This window comes from Ovis aries, chromosome 3 (genome assembly GCF_016772045.2).
Source record: "Ovis aries strain OAR_USU_Benz2616 breed Rambouillet chromosome 3, ARS-UI_Ramb_v3.0, whole genome shotgun sequence".
Lineage (NCBI taxonomy): Eukaryota > Metazoa > Chordata > Mammalia > Artiodactyla > Bovidae > Ovis > Ovis aries.
The window spans coordinates 46,785,717-46,804,494 of NC_056056.1; the positions used below are offsets into that span (position 1 = coordinate 46,785,717).

Here is an 18,778-nt window from a genome sequence, read left to right on the forward strand (position 1 = left end):
CCACCCTTGGTATGGTGCCATCGATTCTTCGGCAAGAGTTAATAGTTCTCTTTTACTTTTTTTTTTAAAGATGTTATTTGCAAACATTTGTACTCATTTTTCTCCCCCCCACAAAAAAATCTGCTTTTGTAGGTTATTTGATAAACAGTGTGGGAATTAATAAGTTTGTGTCCATACACTACCTAGAACCCAACTTTAAAAGTGAAAGTGTTAGTCACTTTAAGTCGTGTCTGACTCTTTGCAACTCCATGAACTGTAGCCTGCCAGGCTCCTCTGTCCTTGGGATTTTCCAGGCAAGAGTGCTGGAGTCGGTTGCTTCTCTAAGTACCCAGTTTTACTCAGTAGTTTTTAGGGTGGGTGTTTTTTTTTGTTTTTTTTTCTTTTTGCTATATTTTTTGAAGTGTATGAAAACAATACATCATTGAGTTCCCACCTATGCATCTCCCCTTCCCTCAAAAAAGTATCATATTAAGGAATTTTCGTGTGGGCCTGAAAGGTATATTTGATTACTCCCTTTTGGTGTCTTTACATAGCACATAAAATAGGGGCTATTCAGAGGAGCAACCAGAAAAGCTGTTATATTTTACTTACAGGTTAAAGGTCTGAATGAAAATAGGCCAAATACATATTTTAAAATGCCTACCTGGTAATGTCACTTTGATAACATTAGCGGAAGAAAGTCTTGAAGTTTTAAAAGCTTCTTTTTAAGACTTTTAACCTCCCTGTGTGCAGAGTGATAATTGTTACGTCTCTTTTAGTAAGGGGCCAACAGTTTTACTACATTGTGCTTAAGATGAAATCATATGTATATTTTAAATATATCGGATCTTAAACGATTTTTAAATAATTAGTGAGTATTCTTGATAGAAGAATAGATGTTGAAAAGTCTCCCTTCTGATCCTGTCTCTAAATCTCCCATTTCCCTTCTCCTGAGGCAGATTTTCTTAGATATTTTTCAAGAGATAACAAGATATTTTTTGACCCTTGAGTTATATGGGGATTAGGGACACCAACCCTCTGCACAATCAAAAAATCCATGTATAACTTATGATTGGCTCTTCATACCCGATGTTCTTCCATATCCATAGTTCTGCATCTGTGGATTCCATCAGCTGAGAATCAGGTAGTACTCTAGTATTTACTGTTGAAAAAAGCTTGCATATAAATGCATCTGTACAGTTCAAACCTATGTTGTTCAGGGGTCAGCTATGTACTTAAAACCCAAGTATAGTAGCCTTCAGTTTATACTCTTCTATCCCTTGTTCATTGTGCTTATTATCTTAGAGAACATTCCATATAGTTAATTACGGAAAGTTACCTCATTCTTTTTAAGATCTATATATTGCCTGTAGTATGGTGGTACCATGGTTTATTTTCAGTTCAGTTCAGTCACTTAGTCGTGTCCGACTCTTTGTGACCCCATGAATCGCAGCACTCCAGGCCTCCCTGTCCATCATCAACTCCCGGAGTTCACTCAGACTTGCGTCCATTGAGTCAGTGATGCCATCCAGCCATCTCATCCTCTGTTGTCCCCTTCTTCTCCTGCCCCCAATCCCTCCCAGCATCAAAGTCTTTTCCAGTGCGTCAACTCTTCACATGAGGTGGCCAAAGTACTGGAGTTTCAGCTTAAAATGATTTATTTTACCTATTCTCTATTAAGGGATATTTAAAGTTTCCCTTCTTTTGATTTTATAGTGTTATACAGAGTATTCTTAATACATACATTATCTGACAGGAGTTGGCTAAATACCTAGTTATGAAATTTTCAGATCAAAAAGTATATTTTTGTTACATTGCAGTGTATATAAAGAAAATATGAAATGAGTAATAATAAAATGAACCACCAATGCACCTACCACCGAGAATAAGGGCTAGAACATTATTAGAAGCTAGTTGTGTGTCCCTCCCTGATGTCGTTTCCTCTTCCCCTTAACACTATCTTGACTTTTTTTTTTTTAATATTCTTTATAGTTTTACCTCCAGTGTATCTATTCTCAAAGGATGTATTTAGTTCTGTGAAACATAAGCACAGAGAAACTTGATGGATTAAGGAAAAGGGAATATGGTCTTGTTAGGCAAAGGGTCACAGAAAATGCAAGCTAAAGAAGGTATACTTTCATCTCTTTAGTAAGAAGTGAAAGTGTTAGTTGCTCAGCCCTGTCTGACTCTTTGCAACCTCGTGGACTGTAGACTGCCAGGCTCCTCTGTCCATGGAATTCTCCAGGCAAGAAAACTGGAGTGGGTAGCCATTCCCTTCTCTAGGGGATCTTTCCAACCCAGGGATTGAATCCAGATCTCCTGCATTGCAGGCAGATTCTTTACTGTCTGGAGCCACCAGGGAATCCCAAAAGATGTATTATAAAGCCTCATCGAAGGTTACCAGTAGGAAAGTTCTCAAGTTTAGGTCTTGGCACAAGGAAGACATATCTTAGTGCCATGATGTTGACAAGATGCTGAAATGCTCAACAGAAGAGTCTTTTCTTTTTCTGATCTTTTTATTCGAAATGAAATTTCGTCTCTGTGATGATAGGACTTGAAGGTGAGAGTAGAAACTTGACAGTCTGAGTAGAGAGAAAGATCCTCGGCCCCGTTCACTTTTGCATTCCTTCCTTAGACAGAGAAGGTGTGAAAATAGCAGAGATTTGCTCTTTTGGCCCTCAGGAATACGTTTTTCTAGTCACACTGATCCTATCGATTGTTTTCCACATCTAACTCACAGTAGTTGGCTCTCCATTATCATCCTCCTTGTAATTCTTTGTCTTTCTCATGTGTTGACTACTCTGTTTTCAATATCCCATACCTTCCTTATTGGTTCACTTTTTTTATTTGACTGGAATATCGTGCAAATTATCCAGTAACCTCTTGAGAGATTGTTTGAATGATCGAAAATATATTTCTGATACTTTAAATGGTAATTTGGCTGAGTATAGAATTCTAGGTCAGAAATAATTTTGTTTCAGAATTTTAGGCATATTAATGCACTTCATGGTTCTGTTGCTGTTTCAAATTGTGAAGCCATTTTGATTTCTGGTAGTTTTTACACATCCTGTTAATATTTTTTCCCCTTTTCCAGGGCTTACTGAACCTTCTTGTGCCTATTTTACAGTACTGTGCCTGAGTATGGATCTATTTTCAGCAGCTGTAATGGGTACTTTATATTCAGAGGTCCTTTTTAGTTTGGCAACTTGTATCCTCTGCTCTGGCATTCTTCATTCCTTTTGTTTAGATTGAGAAATTTCCATTTATCTTTTTTCTTCTTTCTAATAAATTTCGCTTGAAAATGTTTATATTGCAGATCTAGTAATTTTCTCAAACTTTTATTGTTTGAATAAAAAGTTTGTTTTGCCTTCATTTTTGAAAGAAATTTTCACTGGATGTAGATTTCTAGGTAAAGAAATGCTTGCTTTTCAGAACTTTGTAAAAATTTTCCAGTTATCATGTGGCTTGCAGAATTTCTGACTGAAAGTCTTGTCAGTTTTCTTATCTTTTATATATAATATGTCTTTCTAACTGTGCTTGGTTTTAAATATGTTTCTTTAACATTGAGTTTCAGCAGTGTGATTATTAATGTGCCTTGTTATGTTTATGCAGTTTGGATTTAGTTCAGCTTCTTAGGCCTGTGTATTTGTAACATTTATCAAATTTGAAAAAGATTAGCAATTATATGTTTTTAAGAAAAATTTCCCCCCTAGTCTCACCGTAATTTCTGGACCAAGTGACTTCACTTTCACTTTTCACTTTCATGCATTGGAGAAGGAAATGGCAACCCACTCCAGTGTTCTTGCCTGGAGAATCCCAGGGACGGGGCACCCTGGTGGGCGGCTGTTTATGGGGTTGCTCAGAGTTGGACACGACTGAAGCGACTTAGCAGCAGCAGATGAAATTTAGCAGTGTTAGTGCCTCATAGATCACTGAGGTGCTGTTTTTCCTTTTCCTTTTCTCTTTCTTTTCGTTCTGTTTCTACCCCTTCCTTCACTCTCTTCTTTTCCTACTTTGTCAGGTGTTGATCTTGTTCCTCTGCGGAATCAGTGTAAATAAGATTATAGATTATAATTTTGTGTCTGCTTTAGGATTTATCTTTTTCAGGTCTTGAAGGTTACTGTAAGTTCATTTGATTGCCAACTTGCAATCTATTCCCTTTTTTCTCTGTCAGATAGTTGTAGAATTGTAACAATGTACTTCATTGCAGTTCCAGAGGCTTAAAAAGTAGATGAGTGTTGTTTAACGTAGCATCATAACCTAAGAATTTTTAAGATTTCTTGTTTCCTTTTCTTGTTCCTCCCTTGTTTTTTGTTTCCAATTTGCTGCATTAAGATATTGAATTTTTAAAAGATAGCAACTTTCTTCAGAACTGTTAAGGAATAAGCAGTTCTTAGGTTAAAAATCCTCTCAAAAGTAGTAGAAGATAGAAAGCTGCTCAGTTAACTCTAAAAACCAGTTTACCAATTATAATTAAAGGGTGTACACATTGTATAAGCCTAACTCACATATCAAATAGAAACCTGAATCCTAAGTAAAGTACTAGCCATCTTAGGTATATTTTGGAGTGAAGTCATGCATGCTTAGGGAATTTAGAAGGAACCAGGAAGCGAATCAACTCTATATTATCTTAGCAATCCAACACAACTTAAGGATATTTCATCAACTGTTGTAGAAAGATCAAGTTATAGATTGTATTAGATTATCTCAATAACATAGAAATTTAATAAAAATCTACCAAAGTATTAAAGGTTTAGTATAGAATTTGTTCTGTGTAGTAGCTCATGTTTTTCTTAAGCATTTACTTTCTGCTAAATAACTGATTTAGATAAAATAGTATCAGAAGAAGGAACTCAGTGATGATTTGCAGGTCATATGATGATGAATAGGAAGCTAAAGATGTCAAGTACTTTGAAATGATTTTTTAAACATTATTTAGGTTCCTTTTTTTTTTTGGTCACGTGGCTTGTGAAATCTCCCCAAACAGGAATTGAACCCAGGGCCACAGGAGTGAAAGCACTGGATCCTAGCCACTAGACTGCTAGGAAAGTCCTTAGTTAGGATACTCTTCATTACTGAGTTTTTGTAATATATGCGAATAAAACTTTCTGAGATATATGAATGAACACCTGAATAAGTGATTATACCTAGCATTTCTGTGTACAAAATATTGTAGAGATGCCAAGTTAATTTCTTTCTTAATATATTATACCTAAATCTGAATGAAGTTTTACTTTAACTTGGATGAAACTACTCTGAATAATAAACTGTGTGAAGAAACAAAACAATATCTATTATAAGCTCTGAGAGGTTTAAAGGATAATAGATGAATTTTAATATTAGCTAATCTACATTTAAAAACTACAACATTATGATCCTCTTGAAGAGTTGTGAAGTAAATCACAATAGGTAACAAAGAAATATTCTTCGGGCAGAAAGAAAAACTCTGTTTCTTTCTAATAATCAGGGTGAATTCAATGTCTCTTTTTACACACACATGCGTGTGCACATACCCAATAACTATAGGAATATTTAGAAGATACAGGATTGGATATTCATCACACCACTGGGAGGACCAGGGTTTCTAGGTTTAGAAATGGCAAGAAGGCCCAAGGGTAAGAATCACAGATATAGCTACACAATAATTAACAATTGTGGTGCAGTTATACTTAAGAAAAACAATTGAAATGACTCTTACTAGAGGAACCCATTTTCCTTACCAGAAATATTTTCTGGTAGAATTTTCTGGAGTGGAAGGAAAATGTATTTTTAAAATGTTGAATGTCATTATGGAAAGCAGTAGTCCTGGTTCATTCATTACTGAAAGTAGTTATTTTTGTGCCTATCCAATGGAATTTGCCTACATGAAGTTAATAAAATTTAACAATACTTAAGTTTATTCATGAGCTATTTCATCATTTTACTTAATTTTCTTTCTCTATCAAGCATTTTGTTTAAATTTTTTTTCATGGATTAAACAGTAATTTGAATGCCTCCTGTTCTAATGTTGGGAATACATATGTGCCTTGTGGAACTGTCTTTTTTTTTTTTTAATGAGAGACAACTTAAATATCATATCAGATATTAATAAGTGCTATAAAAGATGATAAAGCAGAGTAAGGGGTTAAGAGTGAGATGCAGCTTTTTAGGTTTAGGATGAAGGCCTTTTAGAGCTCACATTTTGTGAACAACTTAAACTGTGGAAATGATCCATATGCATTTCTGGGGTGGAGCAGACCTTGAGATGGGAACATACTGGTGCAAGAAAGAACATGCTTGGGTAACTAAAGCATATTTTGGTACGGATGATGGTGGGAAATGAAGACGTAGGCAGCAAAGAGGACTTATACATTCTAGAAATGTCTCAATCTATTGAGGTCATTGAATTTACTGTAATGTAGAATGTTGTAGCTTAGCTTTTTCATTTCATGCCAGAACTTTATATGTGTCCTATATTCTGTTTTATTTTGTTTTGATGGGTAATAATTGGGAAGAGAGAACTGGATCATTTTAAATACATGCCGATCCAGTTCAGTTCAGTCGCTTAGTCGTGTCTGACTCTTTGCGACCCCATGAATTGTAGCACTCCAAGCCTCCCTGCCCATCACCAACTCCCGGAGTTCACTCAGACTCATGTCCATCGAGTCTGTGAGGCCATCCAGCCATCTCATCCTCTGTCCTCCCCTTCTCCTCCTGCCCCCAATCCCTCCCAGCATCAGAGTCTTTTCCAATGAGTCAACTCTTCACATGAGGTAGCCAAAGTACTGGAGTTTCAGCTTTAGCATCATTCCTTCCAAAAGAAATCCCAGGGCTGATCTCCTTCAGAATGGACTGGTTGGATCTCCTTGCAGTCCAAGGGACTCTCAGGAGTCTTCTCCAACACCACAGTTCAAAAGCATCAATTCTTCGGCGCTCAGCCTTCTTCACAGTCCAACTGTCACATCCATACATGACCACTGGAAAAACCATAGCCTTGACTATACGCACCTTAGTCGGCAAAGTAATGTCTCTGCTTTTGAATGTACTGTCTAGGTTGGTCATAACTTTTCTTCCAAGGAGTAAGCGTCTTTTAATTTCACCATCTGCAGTGATTTTAGAGCCCCAAAAAATAAAGTCTGACACTGTTTCCACCCTTTCCCCATCTATTTCCCATGAAGTGATGGGACCGGATGCCATGATCTTCGTTTTCTGAATGTTGAGCTTTAGGCCAACTTTTTCATTCTCCACTTTCTTGTGAACTAAAGCATTAATGAATCTGAGTCTCACGTATTACTGAGGGGAAATGCTGTAGGTTCTCAGAAAGCTCTAGTGGTTTTTTAATTGTAAATTTTTTATATTATTAAGCAAGCAGAAATTGATCTAATTAGACTGGTGCTAAAGGAGGATTTTCTTAGAATTTCTAAGGCTAACCTTGGAAAATAGCAAATTATGCAGGAAGCATACTTAGCACCATTTCCACTTTGCTCAAGAATTATATTTAAGCTTTATGTCCAGTAGTAGGAATTGCTATAACCATGTATTCATGTTGGCAGATAAATTAACTTTTACAAAAAGTTGACTTTAATTTTCTGCTGTTTTTTAAGGAGGCCTTATGGGACCTGTCAGGATGATTTCTTCTGGACATGAATTAACAACAGATTATGATGAAAAAGCACTTCATGAGCTTGGTTTTAAGGATATGCAGGTAAACATAAATGTGGTTTGAGTTTTAATCATCTTTTGACTTACAGTCAGTAGTTGTTTAGTTGAGGTATAGTTCAAAATCAGTCTTAAGTGCTTTTGTTAAAATTTTAAGGGAAGTTATTTTCTACCTCACAGATTTATTAAACCAAAAACTTCTTATGTCTGACTATATGTTGTTTTTTTTCCCCCTCTGTTGCTCCTGTTTTTATAGATGGTATTCGTATCTTTGGGTGCACCAAGGAGAGAACGGAAAGGGGAAGGTGTTCAACTGCCAGCATCTTGCCTACCACCTCCTCAAAAGGACAACATTCCAATGCTTTTGCTCTTACAAGAACCTCATTTAACTACTCTTTTTGATTTATTAGAGATGCTCGCATCATTTAAACCACCCTCAGGAAAAATGGCAGTCGAAGATAGTGAGGTGACTATATCATTTTATTTTCACAAAATCTTGTTTTGTCTTTGTTGACTGGAAAATAATTTTCTCAGTAATCTCTTAAATATCAGTAAAACCAAAGAATCCATTTATTAATTCATTAAGTATTTAAGTACCTAATATCCCAGACATGTTGTTTTAAGTACTGTTATACAGGGATTAAAATAGACACAGTTTCAGCCTTCATTGAGTCCAGTGGGGAAGACGGATAATTCAATGGCACCCCACTCCAGTACTCTTGCCTGGAAAATCCCATGGATGAAGGAGCCTGGTAGGCTGCAGTCCATGGGGTCGCCAAGAGTTGGACACGACTGAGTGACTTCACTTTCACTTTTCACTTTCATGCATTGGAGAAGGAAATGGCAACCCACTCTGGTGTTCTTGCCTGGAGAATCCCAGGGACGGGGGAGCCTGGTGGGCTGCTGTCTGTGGGGTCACACAGTGTCGGACACGACTGACGTGACTTAGCAGCAACAACAGTTTCAAGTAAACTAACAGGTAAACAGTTTTAGGTAGACGTAGTTGCCATGACTTGACATTAGAGATTGGTGGTAGACAAAACCCGTGAAATTAAAAGATGTTTGCTTCTTGGAAGCAAAGCTATGACAAACCTAGTTAGCACATTAAAAAGCAGAGACATCACTTTGCCAACAAAGGTACATATAGTCGAAGTTACGGTTTTTCCAGTAGTTATGTTATGGATGTGAGAGTTGTGCCATAAAGAAGTCTGAGCACCGAAGACTTGATGATTTCAAACTGTGGAGAAGAGTCTTGAGAGTCCCTTGGACAGCAAAGAGATCAAACCAGTCAATCCTAAAGGAAATAAACCCTGAATATTCATTGGAAGAACTGATGTTGAAGCTCTGGTACTTTGGCCACCTGATGTGAAGAGCCAGCTGATTGGAAAAGACCCTGATGTTGGGAAAGATTGAGGGCAGGAGGAGAAGTGGGCAGCTGAGGATGAGGTGGTTGGATGCCATCACTGTCTCAGTGGACACAAGTTTTGGCAGATTGGCCACCTGATGTGAAGAGCTGACTGATTGGAAAAGACCCTGATGTTGGGAAAGATTGAGGGCAGGAGGAGAAGTGGGCAGCCGAGGGTGAGGTAGTTGGATGACATCACTGTCTCGATGGACACGAGTTTTGGCAGACTCTGGAAGATTGTGAGGACAGGGAAGCCTGGTGTGCTGCATCCCATGGGGTCGTAAAAAGTCTGACACGACTGAGCAACTGAAGAACAGCAACATTTATATATTATTAATGTTTGGTCAAGGAAGGTATCTCTGAGGGAGACCATATAAACCTCAGCTTTCAAGATGAAAAGGAGGCTACTAAATGAAGAGAATGAAGAATAATTTGGGTAGAGTAGTCTGATTCCTGAAGCCCTTGATAATAAGGAGTTAGGCAGGTCTGGGAATTGTTTGGGAGCCAGTAAGTAGAGTGAGGAGGTAGTGGGAGAGTGAAATGAGGGAAAAATGAAATGAAAAGTTAAACAGCCATGCTGGTCATTGCAAGCTGTTTCCAGTTCACTCAAAATGGGCAGCATTGGAATGGCGTTTTGTTTTGTTTTGTTTTCAAATTTTATTAATTTATTTATCTATATTTATTTATTTAGCATCTTTGTTGGTGAGCATGGGCTTTCTCTAGTTGCAGCAAACAACTGGGCTGGTCCCTAGTTACAGTGCATGGGCTTCTCATTTCAGTGACTTCTTTTTTTGTGCAGCTTGGGCTTAGGGCCCTTGGGCTTCAGTAGTTTTGATACACAAGCTTATTCGCCCTGAGGCATGTGGAATCTTCCCTGACCAAGGATGGAACCCATATCCCTTGCATTGGCAGGAGGATTGTAAATCAATGGCCCACCAGGGAAGTCCACCATTGAAGTATTTTAAGCAGAGGGAAAGACATATATCTTAATTTTTTTTTTAAAGGTAATAGGTTTGTTTGACAGGGATAGAAAAAACAATAAGGAACCTCATGTCCTAGCATGGAAGTAGTACATGGAGGAAGAATTGACTTTAAATACCATCTTTTCAGTACTAACTCTCAAACTCACTTCTCCGGACCAAACTTCTCTTGAATTCCAGACTTAAACATTTAGTTGCTTACTTAACACTTTCACTTGATGTCCCACAGGCATCCATTCTCCTTCACTGAAATGGAATCCACCCAGTCCGAAACCTGGACTCCATCTCTTCTCTTCTTCTTCCTGAACTCGAGTCTATCCCTCCTCCTGATCCTGTCTACCACACCTGATGTTTTGACCTGTTGTCCTCTTAATTTATTTTCACTGCCACCATTCTGTTTCAGGGGACCATCTTTCTTAGAAGAATCATCATTTTGAGATTGGCAGACTGGTGCCTTTATGACTTTTCTATGTTAGGCTAACAGAGTTCTTTGCTAAGAATGTTAAGTGGCTTCTTTCTACATTTCCAGGATGTATTTGCTCATGAATTACCAAATTAAATCATCTGTTCCCCATAACCTGGTTTCTTTTGTGGTGGCACACTCTTAAATTCCCAAGAAATCCCCTTTTTATTCAACCAGAATAATCTTGATAATAATAGATGTCCATAAACCTGCATTTCCTCACCTTTAAATTTTATGTGATACTTAATAACCTTTTACTTCATGTCAGTATTGTATGGCTAGTTTAAAAATAAAAGATAATTATAAGAACTTCCTGATTTTTTGAGGAGGCTGCTAGTAATCTATGAAGTGTGTTATGGGGAGCATAAGGAGAAAACAAAAATTTGAAAAACTGGGAGTGTGATTATGATGTAATTCAAATATAAGGACAGAAAGACAGATTGTAACCCATACTACAAAAGACCTTAAGAGGTTTTTATTTGTATTAAAATGGATTGTTATTATCATGAAAGATTATAAAGCAACAAAAAGTCACAGAGTTCAGTTGTTAGTTTGGAGGATTATTTCAAGAGAAAACAAAGACCACAGAGGTAGGCATACCAGTTAGTAGCCCATCGTAATTCACCATGTGAGGCCTAAACCAGAGAGAAAACATTCATTTTGGACAGATAAATTATTACATCATGACCAGTATGCAGTTGATGGTGTGGAGTTTCTTTGTTGTACTAGATTGGTTCAGTCTTGATTACCAAAAACATAATGGGTCTTTACTATGTATGGCGTTGTATGGCCTTCTAGTCACAATGTTAGATCATAGTCACGTACACTTCGAAGATTTTTATTTTCCCCTCTAGATCATCTGCTGGAGAGTTTAGTCCCTTCCTTGTTTTCCTCCCTCTCCCCTTCCTTCTCTTTTTCAAACTGGGTATTTACAAAGGAATGAATTCTATTTTATTGAAGAACTGTCAGTACCTTCTCTTCAACTAAACTAACAGTATTAACGTGGGTTGCTTCTCTTTTTTGATTCAGTTCAGTCGCTCAGTCGTATCCAACTCTGCAGCCCCATGAATTGCAGCATGATAGGCCTCCCTGTCCATCACCAACTCCCGGAGTTCACTCAGACTCATGTCCATAGAGTCAGTGATGCCATCCAGCCATCTCATTCTCTGTCGTCCCCTTCTCTTCCTGCCCCCAATCCCTCCCAGCATCAGAGTCTTTTCCAGTGTGTCAACTCTTCCCATGAGGTGGTCAAAGTACTGGAGTTTCAGCTTTAGCATCATTCCTTCCAAAGAAATCCCAGGACTGGTCTTTAGAATGGATGGGTCGGATAACTTTGCAGTCCAAGGGACTCTCAAGAGTCTTCTCCAACACCGCAGTTCAAAAGCATCAATTCTTCGGCGCTCAGCCTTCTTCACAGTCCAACTCTCGCATCCATACATGACTACTGGAAAAACCATAGCTTTGACTAGACGGACCTTTGTTGGCAAAGTAATGTCTCTGCTTTTTATTATGCTATCTAGGTTGGTCATAACTTTTCTTCCAAGGAGTAAGTGTCTTTTAACTTCATGGCTGCAGTCACCATCTGCAGTGATTTTGGAGCCCCAAAAATAAAGTCTGACACTGTTTCCACTGTTGGCCCATCTATTTCCCCTGTTGCCCCATCTATTTCCCATGAAGCGATGGGACTGGATGCCATGATCTTCGTTTTCTGAATGTTGAGCTTTAAGCCAACTTTTTCACTCTCCTCTTTCACTTTCATCAAGAGGCTGTTTAGTTCCTCTTCACTTTCTGCCATAAAGGTGGTGTCATCTGCATATCTGAGGTTATTGATATTTCTCCCAGCAATCTTGATTCCAGCTTGTGCTTCTTCCAGCCCAGTGTTTCTCATGATATACCCTGTGTAAAGCAAAGTTTATCTTGAAATTCCATCTCTAAAATTCTCTTACCTTCAAAGTACATTAGCTTTATACCATTATACAGAAAGCACTGAATTTTTATTTTTTGTAGATGTGTAAGGATATTCTGTTGGCATCTGTTAGGCTGGGTGAATACCTCAAAATCAGTATGTGACAGCAGCTAATAGTAAAATAATGAGTACGAACTCACACTCTGGAAAATTCCAAAACTCTAAATTTTAGCTTTCATTGCTTGTTTACCTCTTAGGGTTGTTCTTTAATTAAGAAACAAAACAAAGCACAAAACCCCCAAAACTTGCCGGTTTCTTACATTGTTGTTTTTGTTCAGTCACTAAGTCATGTCCGACTCTTTTTTCTTAATACTTTTTGTAATATTGTTTAGCATACTGTTATCTCGTACTTTAGACAATTCAAATTTAACAAGTGATAATGGAAAAAAGTAGGTTCTTTAAAAGTGTTTGCTTTTCTTTTATCTCTGCTTGTCTGAGATTGAAATATAAGATATGGATTAGGAACATAAGAGAATTTCCCCAAATGGAAGGTCAAGGATTTAATTAATCAACTTTTTGTCATTCTTGGAATAGTGGCCTGCAAAGAGGAGATAGGTGATAGTCTGATTGAAATTTATTTGGATGATTTCATAAAACATTTTCACTTCTGTTTGAAAAGTTTTTCTGAGGAAAGTGGCCAGAGTTGCAGGTCACTTTTTCCTAGAAAAGTGTTCAGTAACAAGTTGAAAAACCACTGCTTTGACATAACTAACTTTACTGTATAACAAATGGTTTATTCTCATTTTAAAGTGAAATTTTAATATATTATCAAACTTGATAGTGATTTGATGCAGATTAAAATTAAGTTTAATTAAAAAACTGATCTGTTTTAATAAGCAGTTATTCTTATTTTCGTAGAGCTTAAGATGTGAAGAACTTCATCTCCATGCAGAAAACCTTTCCAGGCGTGTATGGGAACTACTGATGCTTCTTCCTACATGTCCTAACATGTTGATGGCATTCCAGAATATCTCAGATGAACAGGTAAGTTCACAAAATATTTTTACTTCCCTGGAGGATGATACCAGTTTACATTTCTACTGGTAGTATATGAGATTGGTTGTTAACCTGTAACCTCAGTAAAATTTTGCCCATTTAATAGGTTAAAAAGTGCCACTTCATTTTAAAGTTCATATATTTAATTATTAGTGAGCTTGAGTAATATGGGCTAAATATAAGGTAAGGATGGTCTATAAAATTATCTCTGTAAACAGTAAATTTGCCTTTATATTAGTGTTTTTTCATATTAGTGTATGTTCTGAATATTGCTTTGTTTTTGACAACAAAAAGTAACATTTAGAGAAAATACTATGGTTTAATGATATTTGCATCAGTGCTTATTTTGGCTGCTTATACACGGCAACTGGTAGAAATAGAGGAAAAGGGAGGCAAAGCAATTTAATATATATTAATATTTCCAGAGGCATGACCTCACATGTATTAAGTGTTAACATATCTTTGTAAAGATGTCTGTTAAAATTAAAGACACCTGTTAAACAATAGGTGTTCTGTTGGTACTCGCACTTAGTAACCCCTTATTATAGAACTTTTAAAAATAATCTTTAATTTTAACAGACATCTTTACAAAGATATATTAATACTTAATACATGTGAGGTCATGCCTCTGGAAATGTTAATATGTATTAAATTTTTTAGGGCTTCCCTGGTAGCTCAGACAGTAAAGCGTCTGCCTGCAGTGCGGGAGACCTGGGTTCGATCCCTGTGTTGGGAAGATCCCCTGGAGAAGGAAATGGCAACCCACTCCAGTACTCTTGCCTGGAAAATTCCATGGACTGAGGAGCCTGGTGGGCTATAGTCCTTGGGGTCGCAAAGAGTTAGGCATGACTGAGCAACTTCACTTAAGGTGATTTTTCAAGACTTTGTATTTTGAATGCCTTGAAAGTGAAGAAATTGGGCCTAGAAAATGGGAGTTGATGACTCATTGTAGCTCTGTGAATAACATTGTCCAGCATGCATATTAAGTGTGAATAGCACTTATATATTGAGAGTAGAAAAGAATAATACTTTAAAGTTTGTGTATTTGTATATGACTTTTTAAATGGGTAGGTGTCACATAAATATTAAATACACACTGCACTGCTGTATCCTTGAAAGTTGACACATTCAGTTAGGCTGTGTGTTTTTTATTCAGAAGATGATAAAGTACCTCAACTCTTGTGGAGGATAACAGATATATTTTTTTCCTATGCTGCTATTGTGTATTAATTTTAGCAAAATTTAAGGAATAATTGGTATTTTAAGCATATGATTAGTTCCAGTGATATAGTTGCCCTTCGTATATGTAACATTTGAGTTTTTATATATAGTGTCAGTTTCTTTAGTCTTCACCACCCGCCCCCGCCCCTGGGTGCTGAGGAGGAGGTGTGGTTCTCTTAGTAAGTTGATTTGAGAAACCTGTATTTTTCTTTTTTTTAATTTAAGAGTAATGATGGACTTAATTGGAAAGAACTGCTGAAAATTAAAAGTGCTCACAAGCTGTTATATGCCCTGGAAATTATTGAAGCACTGGGAAAACCTAACCGAAGAATAAGGAGAGAGTCAACGGTGACTGCATTTCCATTCTTATCATCAAATGTTTGTTTTCTCTCTGGAACAAAATTCCAGAGTACATTATCTTTTAATCCTCCTGCCACCCTTCCTTATTTATTTTTGCTATTCCCACAGGGAAGTTATAGTGATCTTTATCCAGATTCAGATGATTCAAGTGAGGATCAAGTGGAAAACAGTAAAAATTCCTGGAGTTGCAAGGTTTGATTATACATGTTTTGCAGTGTCTTGGTAAAAATAATTGATCTCGTGTACCAAAAGTAGGTACCACAATTACCGTTTTAAAGTAATGTACCATTTAAATAAAGCATGATTTTTAAATTATGTATTACTTTAATCACATTAGTAAACTGAGATTATTTAAGGCTTTGGTGCTTCTGTTTTTAGCACTTTTTTTTTTTCCCGTCATTAGAATACTGTGTTAGGACATCCCAGTGCCTGAAATTAAATGGTTAATGGAATACAAAGTATGTATATAGATTTTTGTAAGAATCTTTTCAAAAAATTCTTGAAAATTAGCTAGCTGTTGTTACTTTATTTACACAAGTTATATTGGTTATTTCAGCCAAAGAATAATTTCCTAAGTGAAAAATATGTGGTATTTTACTTACACACACAGACTTACACACACATCCAGTCACTGAATCAAAAAACAGATTTTACTGCATTATGTAGCTGCTTTCCTCTTACCATACTCTCGCAATTGCTTACAGTTTGTTGCTGCTGGGGGACTTCAACAGTTGTTAGAAATTTTTAATTCTGGAATTCTAGAGCCAAAAGAGCAGGAATCCTGGACTGTGGTAAGTGAAAATTCACCCTTTCAACCAGTTACAATAGCTGATTGCCACTTCTATAAGCCAAATCCATGAACCACTTGCAAGTGTTACTTTTGCTGCAAACTTTATTGTAGTAAAGGAGTGTGAAGTACAGTAGAAATAAATTTAAGGAAAAATAAGGAATCTGGTGAGCTAATTATGCAGTAAGAGTTCTCAGTGTCAACTCTGTACAAATTTTAAGTGCTAATATTAATGGTGCTGAACTATAAATCATGAACAGTTTTTCATTAGCTTGATAAGTTATATATTAATGTTTATATAGTCTTAAAATTTGGGATGATTTTTAAGAAAAACTTGTTTTTGTCTTTAGTTTTTTGAAAATATTCTTTGTTTTGGTTTGACCATTTTTTCCTTATAAGCACTACTCAAAAATGTATTTCCAGACCATTTGTGACTGCTCTGTAATGAAATAGGTACAGAATTTGAGAGAAAGCCTTTAGAAATTTTTATAGCAGTTGGACATTGACACAGTATTTTTTAAATAGTTTTTACAAAATTATTGATCTTTAACAAAATGGAAGTTTTAGGAAGTAGTACTTATTGCTGTTAACTTGAAGAAGCACTGTCCTATATTATTAGGAAAATAAAATTGCTTACTTGTGGAATATTTTAAAATTCATAATGATGGACAAAACTGCGTAATCTAGTTTTGTCTGAAATGGAAGGTATGCTCGTTTCCTGACCTCCAGCAAAGCAGAATAGCATTATCAAACATTGCATTCAAAAATTAATTTCTTAGTACTTGTATTTTAGAATTATTTTAGAGTCCAGATTTACTATTGAGTGCTGCTGCATCCAGTATGTTAAAAAATAGATACTTTTTGAGACATGTATTGCTGTCTGTTAAGGTTTTGTTAATCTTACCATTTTTTTCAATACTACTTTGCCATTTTTATTTTACATATTTTGCTACAGATATTTTCCTTCTTAGAATAAATACCTCTGCAATAGTAGTTGTTGATTTTTGACTTTTAAAACTCAGATATCCTTCGCTGTGTTTTATTGTTTTGTTTTTGTTTTCTCACTACTCTTAGAATTATAAGGTGCCTTTAAGTTCTTAGGCAAAGTGAGAGAATTTAAAAATTTTAGAGTAGTTATGTGTTGTTCATAGGATTTTTGCTTAAAAATGTCTGTTTGCTTTGAATTAAGTTTACAGATAATCATGTGCTGAAGATTTTCTCTGTTTTGCTTTAAAATTATGGATACTTTTATGAAGTATTAAGAAAAATTTACTACCATATGGCACACATTGTAGCTTGGCAACACTTGAGATGGCTAGATTGATTAAGACATAGATTGCTTTCAGATTGACTGAGATCCACTATTCATAATGTATCTCTCAATATATTAAAAGACACTGTGAATAGTCTTAAGATTCACAAACTACATTTTCATGAAGTCCAAGTTTTTTGTTTTTTCTTTTGTTACTTGAGTTTTTGGTATACTCTCCAAGATATCATTGCTAAATACAATGTCATGACCCTTTGGTTCTGTGTTTTCTTTAAAGATTTTTATTGTGTTTTAGGTCTTACATTTAGATCCTTGATTCATTTTGAGTTAATTGTTGTATATGGTGTTAGATAAAGGTTCAGCTTCATTCCTTTGCATGTGGAGATGCAGGCTTTCCACCACCTTTCCGTGAAAAGACTCTTTTTGCCACAGTGAATGTTCCTTGCATCCTTATCAAAAATCATTTAACCATATAGATGAGGGTTTGTTTTTGGGCTCTCAGTTCCATTCCTTTTTTTAAAGCTATCTTTATGCTAGTTCTTCACTTGGTGTCTGTTACTGTAACTTTGTAGTAAGTTTTTAAATCAGAAAGTGTGAGTCCTCCAGGTTTGTCCTTTTCTTTCAAGATTGTCTGTTTGGAGTCCCTTGAGATTCCTTGTGAATTTTGGAATGAATTTTTCTGTTTCTTCAAAAAACGTCATTAGGATTTTGTTAGGGATTGCATTGAATCTGTAGGTCACTTTGGATGATTCAGTTTAGTCTCTCAGTCGTGTCCGACTCTTTGTGACCCCATGAATTGCAGCACACCAGGCCTCCCTGTCCATCACCAACTCCCGGAATTCACCCAAACCCATGTCCATCGAGTCGGTGATGCCATCCAGCCATCTCATCCTCTGTCATCCCCTTCTCCTCCTGCCCCCAATCCCTCCCAGCATCAGAGTCTTTTCCAGTGAGTCAACTCTTCGCATGAGGTAGCCGAAGTATTGGAGTTTCAGCCTCAGCATCAGTGCTTCCAATGAACACCCAGGACTGATCTCCTTTAGGATGGACTGGTTGGATCTCCTTGCAGTCCAAGGGACTCTCAAGAGTCTTCTCCAACACCACAGCTCAAAAGCATCAATTCTTCGGCGCTCAGCTTTCTTCACAGTCCAACTCTCACATCCATACATGACCACTGGAAAAACCATAGCCTTGACTTGACAGACCTTTGTTGCCAAAGTAATGTCTCTGCTTTTGAATATGCTATCTAGGTTGGTCATAACTTTCCTTCCAAGGAGTAAGTGTCCTTTAATTTTATGGCTGTAGTCACCATCTGCAGTGATTTTGGATGGTATTGATATTTTGATACTAAGTCTTCCAGTCCATAAATGCAGGATATGTTTCCATTTATTTGTCTTTAATTTCTTTGAACAACTTTTTTTGGCTTTCATTATAGAACTCTTTTCAGCTCCTTGGTTAAGTTCCTTCCTAGATATTTTATTCTTTTCTTTTTGATGTTTCTGTCATTGCCTTTTCATATTGTTCATTGTTCATGTACAACTGAATTCTGTATGTTGACTTTGTATCCTTCTAATTTGCTGAGATCATTTATTAGTTTTAACACAAACAGATAAATTTCTTTCTTTCTTTCCAATTTTGATGCCTTTTATTTTTCTTGTGTATTGCTCAGGCCAAAACTTAACACTGTGGTGTTGAATAGAAGTGATGAAAGCA

At 36.6% G+C, this 18,778-nt stretch overlaps 1 protein-coding gene across 6 annotated transcripts in view; it reads left to right on the forward strand.

Moving 5' to 3' along the window:
• USP34 (ubiquitin specific peptidase 34) overlaps positions 1-18,778 on the forward strand; it is a 230,355-nt gene that overhangs the window by 132,296 nt on the left and 79,281 nt on the right. For all 6 annotated transcript variants that reach the window (XM_015094329.4, XM_042246017.2, XM_042246016.2 and 3 more), the window contains 6 exons: positions 7,563-7,663; positions 7,874-8,083; positions 13,290-13,415; positions 14,874-14,996; positions 15,117-15,200; positions 15,713-15,799. In XM_015094329.4, the coding sequence (XP_014949815.2) occupies positions 7,563-7,663; positions 7,874-8,083; positions 13,290-13,415; positions 14,874-14,996; positions 15,117-15,200; positions 15,713-15,799 (731 nt within the window). The remainder of the gene's footprint in view (positions 1-7,562; positions 7,664-7,873; positions 8,084-13,289; positions 13,416-14,873; positions 14,997-15,116; positions 15,201-15,712; positions 15,800-18,778) is intronic.